The sequence below is a fragment of the Cloeon dipterum genome, chromosome 4 (assembly GCF_949628265.1).
Source record: "Cloeon dipterum chromosome 4, ieCloDipt1.1, whole genome shotgun sequence".
In the NCBI taxonomy this organism is placed as follows: Eukaryota; Metazoa; Arthropoda; class Insecta; order Ephemeroptera; family Baetidae; genus Cloeon; species Cloeon dipterum.
Window position 1 is genome coordinate 8,850,709 of NC_088789.1, and position 8,530 is coordinate 8,859,238.

Sequence of the window (8,530 nt, forward strand, 5' to 3'; positions counted from 1 at the left end):
TCATAACTAGGTACTGGCTTGGATACGCAACACTGAAAATTAAAGACTAATAAGATTTTTAAAACCAAGACAATAAAAACAGAACCTTTGAATTGTACACTCTGCTCCGAAAATAGTTGTAGTGACATTTAGAAGCTCAAAAGTCTGAAGATCTGCTTTAAAATAAAAAAGTTGATGAATAGTTAATTATGCGATATTGGGTAAAAAAATTACGTGAAAAACTGCTAGCCAGAATTACAGGAGTTGAAAAAATAATTGCAAGCGTGAGACATAAGAGTGATGACGACATAATTCAGAATTATTGCGTGTCTTTCCTAATTTCTAAGCAGACGAGCGCTGCTTTACTACGCTGCTTGATGTGTGCGTGGCGGCGCCTCAACCAGAAGTAAACACATTTGAGATGATTACATGCGTGGTGCCAACATGTCCGAGCTGTCATTTGTTACGATTAATCTATACATTAATATAATCTGCTATTTATCTGCCATTGCTTAATTTTTGTAACTCTTCTTTGTCAATATTTGAAAAAAAGTTCGCGAATAATTATTTATCTGTAATAATCGTTACAGTGCCAAATTTATGCACATCTTCCAGAAATTAAAAATCACATTTCTCAAATAAGTTTGGTGTCCGATTTGATATTAAATTAAAATTTAAATGAAATACATTGGCAGTGCCGTGTCAAAAAGGCATTTTTATTTTTATTTACTACTTTCCACAATAGATTTTCCAGTGATAAATATCTTTTATTGGCTCATAAGGTAAAACGCCAACTGGCCTGTTGGAACTTCTGTGAACAAATCCTCCTGACTTTTTTAAAGTGAGGGCGTGTAAAAATCCTTTTGGGCTTTGTGCGTGTTGGAGAGTGTATGTGGTGTTGTCAAAGGGTTTGATATTCCACAGGATGTCCACGATATTTGATTGATTGGTACCTCTGACAAAAGAATGCCTAGATGCATTGTTCGTGAAGAAGGTTTTAGTTTTATGATTCCAGAGTTGGTACAGCCGATCGCCCGAGTAGTCCAGGCGAGAAATTTTCCATATGCCACTCCAATCCCACTCGCCATCTTTCAAAACGTTTGTCCAGTGTGACCAGAGATTCCAAATTTTAATGTTACTCCAATTCCAATCATATTTAGGCTTGGGATCTCCCATTTTTAGCTCTGCGTAATATTGATGGTATTGAGATAAACCAGACTTCATAACGAGATACTCATCAGGGTAGGCGACACTAAAAAAAACAATGAAATAAAGAACATCGAAAATTTTTCTTAATGCACGGCAAATACCTGTGAATGGTGCATTCTAACCCAAAAATGTCAGAAGAGACGTTCATTGGCAACTGATGTTCAAGCGGTGTTTCAGTACTAATTGAAAAATTTGCCTCTTCGACTTCTCCTTCAGTGTAATCTACCAATTCATGTTCTGCGTAGCTCAGAGCAGTTAAAATTAAAGCAAATATTGCGACGGCGGAGCAAAGTTCACGCTGCATCCTTGAGAATGGTATGACACACACTGGTGCTGAATATATTTATCCCGCTCTTTTATGAGATATATGGAGCAACTGTGTCTCAGATCAAAGGCTATCATTTCTGATGTTAACTTTCCCTGTGTTGAGGGGAAATAAGCATAATTTATTTCTCCTTTTTAAAAATTAAAAAAATGCCACCTATATTCTATGAGTTTTAAAAGAATATTTATTAGCTGCTTTGCGCCTATAAATTATGATTTTTCATAAACAAAATGGGTTTGGGTTGGAAAGGTCTATAAGGACTTTTGCTCGTCAGCTCATGAAAAGATAGTGGCATTTCCCGTGGCCAAAGAAAATGATTTTTTTTTAAATTATAAAAATTAATTATTTAATTAATGAAATTGATTATTATAAGAAAGAGGCTGTAATTTTTTGAGACAATTTTTTTCTCCGTTTTATTTTGATTGAAAGAGTTTATTCATTAGACAAAAATAACTTTTAATAGTTCTTTCTATTTTTACAACTGATTTTCCAGTGGTAAATATCTTTTGTAGGATCGTGCGGCAGAACTCCAACCGGTCTGTTGGATCTGACCTGGTCAAAGCTTCCTGAACTGGTAGAAGTAAGAGCGTGTAGGTATCCACCTGGGTGCTGTAAGTGCTGGATAGTGCTGACTGTTGTGCCGTCGATGTTGTTGATATTCCATAGGTTGTCCACGATATCTATTTTACCGGTGCCTCTTACGAACGAATACCTGGTCGCATTGTAGGTCAGTAAAGTTTCAGTTTTGTGATTCCAGAATTGGAAATGCAGATCTCCTAGGAAGTCCAGGCTATTAATCCTCCAAAGGCCTCGCCAGTCCCACTCGCCAAATGCTGGTTTTGGATTTCCCCTGGTCAACTCCGCATAGTAGTGGAAGATACCCGACTTCATAATAAGATACTGATCAGGGTAAGCGACACTAAAATGCAAGTAAAGCTTAGATTTTTTTGAATTTTTGTAAATATTATAGTAACCTGAAAATAGTGCATTCCGATCCGAAAATGCTTGAAGATATGTTAACTGGAATAAGGTCTCCAGGTGGCGTTTCAGTGATGGAAGAAACATTTCCTTCCATCGGCTCCTCATCATAGTAAATTACATTTTCAGGTTTGCTTGTAGTTGTTGGAGGTTCATACACTCGGTGGCCTGAAGAGGCCACGATGGCGACAAAAATTACTATGGCAGTGCACAGAAGAGGATTCATCCTTGACGACTGTTGGACGTGAAATGAATGTTGGATATATTTTTATTTAAGTGCTCCGTTTTATGAGATAAGGAGTGTGTCTCCCAGAGTTCAAAGGCTATCATTTCTGTTCATGACTTTTCTAATACTGTTTATCTATGAAACACTCTTCAATAAAGAAATTAGATTAAAAATACAGAGAAATATTAAAATATAATGCCAATAAAAGTTCAATTTTATTTCACACCAAAATTATTCAATTAAACATGTCCCGTCATATAAATTTTTCTAACGAAAATAATATTGCCAAAATCAAGTGCCGCAACTAATCTTCCACTGGTAGATGTCCTTGTTAATAGGCTGCTGCTGAGGCAAAATGCCAACGGGGCGAGTTTCACTTTTGGCTCTGCTGGTCAAAGCGTGCAGGAAGCCATTCGGCGGCTGCGAGTGCTGGATGGTGTAGTAGGAGGCGGCGTGCGGCTTGGTGTGCGACACCAGGTCCCACAGGTTGGCCACGTATTTGTCCTTGGTAGTGCCTCGGACGAAATTGTATTTAGTCTCGTTGTACGTCAGGAATGTGTGCGTCTCATGGTTCCAGAGTTGAAAGTAGTTTTTGCCCTGGTACGGCAGCCAGGTTATTTTCCACACGCCACTCCAATCCCATTGGCCAGCGACCGCCTTGGGGTTGCCCCTCTTCAGCTCAGGGTAGAAGTGAACGTAGCCGCTGGCCATCGTCAGATATTGATCAGGGAATGCTTCGCTGTTGAAAACAATGGACTGTTTATTCTCAAACATAATGCCTCATTTGAATTACGTTGTGTCGATGTGCTCAAATCGATATTTTAAGCTTTGAATTTTTGTAATGTTAGCTCGTAGAATTTGTTTTTGTTTAATATACCTGTAGACGGTGCACTCTGATCCGTGAACTTTGGATGTGATGTCTTTAGGCACATATTTGCCGATTATCGGGCTGTCTGTGATGGCTTGGACGGCACCAGGTGGGGGTTTCTCATTGTAGAAGTAGCTCCTGGTCGGTGCCACTGCGGCACCTGGTGCTTTGGTTGGCAGCGGGGGAAAATTAGCGGCATACTGGCTGTCCCTCGGGTTTGAACCCTGAACAGCCAAGACTATGGAGAAAAGAAGCGCAGCTGCTTGAAACAACATCGAGTCCATGATGCCGAATGATCTTGTGTGCGTGAATTGCAAAAGACTGCGGGGTCGGCTTTTATCATTTCATTTTTATCAGATCTGTTATAGAACGGGTCATGAGTCCAGCATCTATTCTTCGTTTAAAATCCTGTTTTTGTGTTCACAGCATGATTTCGATGCATTAAACAAATAAAATATGCTCTGCGTGACAATTTATTAAAATTTAAAACCAATACGTACCCCAAAATAACTTGTTTTTATTATATCCTCTTCATATTTTATTTTTAAAGAATGCGGTATGATTTTCATTTATACAATGCTCTTTCAAAGCATTGAAAAGCTAGAAAAGACTTTAAAAACGTCTATAATTCATATATTGGACAAATATTCAGCAGGTAATTATCCATTTAGCAGCCTTCTTCGACCGAGAATTCATCTTGAGCTCCCTCTCCTCGCCGCTTTTGTCATCTTTGGCAAGCAAAAACTTCCTGTTCTGTTGCAGGGTTACACCATCACTTTCTCCCTGACGCTCGACCTTCCACAGCATCTCCGAGTCACTGCCTCCTGAGGTCTTCCTGGATTCGACCGAGTCTCCCTTGGCCACCAGGTAGGCGCCGGCGCCGTGATTCCACAATTTGTAGTGAGTTTTTCCGGTGAGCTCTCGCTGCTCCACGCGCCACTTTCCGTACTGCTTCCGCCTGCTGGCCAATTGCGGCCTGACCGGCCACAAAATTGGATTCTGGCTCACCCAGCCGGCCGACATGTACAGATAGTCGGTGTTGAACTCGGCGTTCCTGATTTCGCAGCTCTCGCCCGTTTGGGGTTGCGAGCGGGAGGAGGCCGCCGCCGAGTTGACAATCAAAGCGACCGCCACCACCAGAAGGGACCTAATGAACGAGAAGACCATTTATTTCGTGTTTACAGCCGCCGTCCATGTGTGTTTGCGACCCGCTCACCGACTGCTGCAATTCGATTCTCTACACCAAATGGACCCTTTGTGGAATGGCAAAATTCCCAAAATTCAAAGGACCGAGAATATTTAAATCAAACTAAATTGTATACAACCTAAATATAAAATATTAAACAATTACCCTAAAAGGTTATGAGTATAAATTATTAAATTATCAGATTAAACTAACTAATTAAATGTGAAAAAGTCTTTTGATTTCAGTCTTAAATTAACAAATGCAATCTGAAAATAACTCGGGGTTCTATGACTAAAAGCTGATTAAAATAGATTGAAATTGTACTTGTTATTATTTTTTTTATATATTTTTACAAACTATTTACAATATTAAACGCCAAATTTAGGACGTGGAAATTGATTCCCATTTGAATAGGTTGTCTCTTAAACATATGTAATCCAATAATTACATTTGCCTTCAGATACGCTGAATTGTGTAATTGAATAGGTATCGGAACTTACTTCATTGTCTATTATGGCCTTTGCAGTGTGGCGGCTTTGTGAGGCTACGAAAGGCGCGCGTTAGTCGAGAGCGGCACTAGGAGAATCTCGAAAGTTCGCATTTGCAACACGAACGGCGTAACCTGACCTTTAACTGGGGGCAGAGGCTATCCGACTCGTGTTTAACACCGACGCGCCTCACAAAATGTACTTCGGCCGCCCAACTATTGATTCGCAATTCCAAAATGGCCACTAATTTAAGCTTAAACACGTGTGAGGCGAGAAACACAAAAGGCTTAAAGAGTTTTCGGTCCACGGCTACGATTTTTCGCAGCGTACGAGCCACTGGCTGGATTTGGCGTGTGGCTCCACGTGCATCTCGAGTTGTTGCTCGCCGCTTTTGGTGTGCTGAGAGGCATGCAAATATTCACGAGGTGGCAGGTGCTTTTGAAGTGTCACGCGTCCGCCCACGCCGACCCTCGCAATTCTCCACAAGTTGTCCATCATGCGGGGGTTGCTTTCACCTCTCAAGTAGCTGTACATTTGCCTGTTAAATGACAGGTATCTGCGCGAAAATGAGACGAGCAACTTGTCAGTTTATTAATCATTAAAAAAATTAAAAAGAGTCATGGCCATATAGGAATAGGTTCCATTTAAATAAAAAGCACAGAATTTATGATATTTCTTTGATTTTAAAATATTTTTTAAAGGTTGTCAAAAAATTAGATACTGCTTATTATTTACCTTTTTAGCCTTTGATCTTTAAAGAGGTACAAAATCTCCCCTTCAACGTTGATTTCCGCAATGCTCCACACGGCTCCCCATTTCCAATTTTTGGCTACTCGGGGATTCCCGCTCTCCAGAGTTGCGTACTTATAATACCACCAACTGGATTTCATCGTGAGGAAATGGTTTGGGAAAGCATGACTCTCAATTGTGCACTCATCTCCAGTCAAATTGATTGAACAATCTTCGAAGAACCAAAACAGATTTATTTAAAGAAAAACATTGGAAAAATTCACCTTCTGCAAACGAACAATTCGTTGCTATAGGCATTTCGTTCTTTGTGATGTCGCTTCCAGTCACTCCTTCATCCAAGAGCCAAATATGAATGATTAAGATAAAGCCAAACGCACGCAGCATTTTTCCCTGTCAAATGTACTTTTAATAATACAGAATTAATTTTAACACAATTCAAAAGTACTAACCAAGCTTTGGATGACTCTTGACACGGAAAATTCCTGTCTCAATTGGCTCCGTGGTTTAGGGAGCTGTGTAATTCAATTCAGATGAAAGCCTATCATCAGCTGACTCACTATCAAAAGGTCACGGTCCGGAAAGACTCGGTCTTCATTGAGTAGCTGCAGAGTGCGCCAGCCGACGATGAATAATAAACCAAACAAATAAGAGGACGCGGCAATTCTTAAGCACTACTTGTGCGAGCACAAAAGGAGTCTCTACGGTCTCGTTGCTTCCATTATTTAAGCTTCTGCTGCAAAACAATCAATTCTTTCAGCCCTTTTCTTTGCCACTTCCGTGAAAGCTCATTATAAACTGTAATTTCGTAGTCTCATTAAGCTTGATGTGCATCCTCAGAGGACACCAGGAAGGCTATCAGGAATTGGCAACATGCGTGCACTAATTATACCTGCAAGACGCGCACGCTTCTCATTAAGCGTCTTGTTATCTCCCGGCAAAGCAACCTTTCAATGGCGCCGGGCGCCCAGCAGCATTTCAATTTCGCACTTTGATAGAGCGGGGTAGACGCGGGGGTTGGATGGATGGGTGCAGCCCTCCCTTGACGGTGCACCGGGGGCCAAATGAGGCAGGCAAGATTAATTTCCTCAAATATAGGCGTACCAGACGGTTGATCGAACCAAAGTGGCTGCGACGCACGACGAACAAAACGCCCGTGGCACTTTTAATGTCAACGTCCTCGCACAGGGGAAGTGAAAAATAGCTTTTCACTTCACTTGTTTTTCAGTCCTTCCTCACTATGAGCTTTATTTGGCCCCACTGGCACCAGGCCAGATTTCTTATGGAAATTTTTAGTCTGGCTTACATACTGATGAAATTTCGAGCAGAGTCCATGACCGAGGATATTAAAAAATCTGAACCCCTTTAAGTAAAATAATTTAACCAAATCACCACAGGAGGTTGAGAATTGTATTAAAGTAATTGTATTATAAAAATATTATCTTGCATGAAATTATTTGAAAGATTTGGCTAAAAAAGTCAATGATTTATATGGAACAAAGGCAACTCATCATTTTGGATTTTTTTAAATTAAAAAATCCTCCCTTATGCATAATACAGTTTGTAAAAAGTGTTGTTGCACATGGGATTATTCTCGTTGCCCAAAATTTGCCTTTGTAAATATATTTAATGTTCACGAGACACGCTTGTCACGGTTTTCACTATTTGATTTGTAAAAAATTGATCTACCACTCCTGCGCGAGTGGGGACTGTGAGTGCAAATTCTGTGAAAAACCAATCAGTTTCTACCATTTTCTCGTATGTGATAAAAACACTTTGACACTGTGCCAAGCCGCCAAAGCAAAAACTGGCAATGAACCTGTGATTTAATGTAATTATTGTATGTATGTCTGTTGTTGTACACCTGTGGTGTCTAATAAATATTTCATCAAATATATTTAAAAATTAACAATCATTTATGCACAGTGAGGAAAGGTCCATTTCCATTTAATTTCATCTCGATAAAACTGACCCATCCCAAAAGCTGATGATAATTTTATTTAAATCGCCAACAGACAATCATTTTATATTATTTGGTTCATAGAGAAATTTGACGCACTCCCCCTTAGTCACCAACATTGGAGAGGAGCTCTTCATATATACCCGCTCCCCGTCAATATATTCCTGGTATTATACGTATTATATTGAAATGCCAGTCAAAATTTAGACCATCAAATGCTAAAGTGTCCCAAAGGTTAGAGACTCTGCAAAATAAATATGCGTTTGTGTCGCGCACGTGTCGCCAAAAGGGCAAATTTCGTCATCGAGAAGCAAGTGGCTCGAAATGCGCCCTGGAGAGAGTTATGGGATATGGTCCTCCACTTTGCAGCGCCGCCCCCGCGTTTTGCGCGCCTAATTATGCTGAGGCAGTTTGCAGCGCGTTTAAAATTAATTAGCTTGTTTTTCCGGGAGCTTTCGGTGGGCACGCGAAGCATTAAAATGGGTCACATCGCACGCTGTGCAAACTCGAAATCAACTTTTATGAAAACTGCCGCAGGTTTTCCACGACGGTGAATAAAAAGTA

At 40.3% G+C, this 8,530-nt stretch overlaps 2 protein-coding genes across 2 annotated transcripts; both read right to left on the reverse strand.

Moving 5' to 3' along the window:
- Positions 1 to 2,910: 2,910 nt before the first annotated feature.
- LOC135942739 (uncharacterized) lies at positions 2,911 to 3,909 on the reverse strand. The gene is made up of 2 exons (XM_065489019.1): positions 3,595 to 3,909; positions 2,911 to 3,456 (listed from the first exon to the last, which is right to left on the reverse strand). The coding sequence occupies exons 1-2, from the start codon at positions 3,867 to 3,869 to the stop codon at positions 3,009 to 3,011; spliced, it is 723 nt and encodes a 240-aa protein (XP_065345091.1). The 5' UTR covers positions 3,870 to 3,909; the 3' UTR covers positions 2,911 to 3,008.
- Positions 3,910 to 4,082: 173 nt separating this feature from the next.
- LOC135942740 (uncharacterized) lies at positions 4,083 to 6,615 on the reverse strand. Its single transcript, XM_065489020.1, has 5 exons — positions 6,459 to 6,615; positions 6,273 to 6,399; positions 5,995 to 6,220; positions 5,272 to 5,815; positions 4,083 to 4,732 (listed from the first exon to the last, which is right to left on the reverse strand). Exons 4-5 carry the CDS (start codon positions 5,274 to 5,276, stop codon positions 4,234 to 4,236), a joined length of 504 nt encoding a protein of 167 aa, XP_065345092.1. The 5' UTR covers positions 5,277 to 5,815; positions 5,995 to 6,220; positions 6,273 to 6,399; positions 6,459 to 6,615; the 3' UTR covers positions 4,083 to 4,233.
- Positions 6,616 to 8,530: the final 1,915 nt, after the last annotated feature.

Coding starts and splice junctions, on each gene's coding strand:
- LOC135942739 (XM_065489019.1), bottom strand. CDS start 3,869: ATGGACTCGATGTTGTTTCAAGCAGCTGCGCTTCTTTTCTCCATAGTC. Junction 3,457..3,594: donor TCAGAGTGCACCGTCTACAG/GTATATTAAACA, acceptor TGTTTTCAACAG/CGAAGCATTCCCTGATCAAT.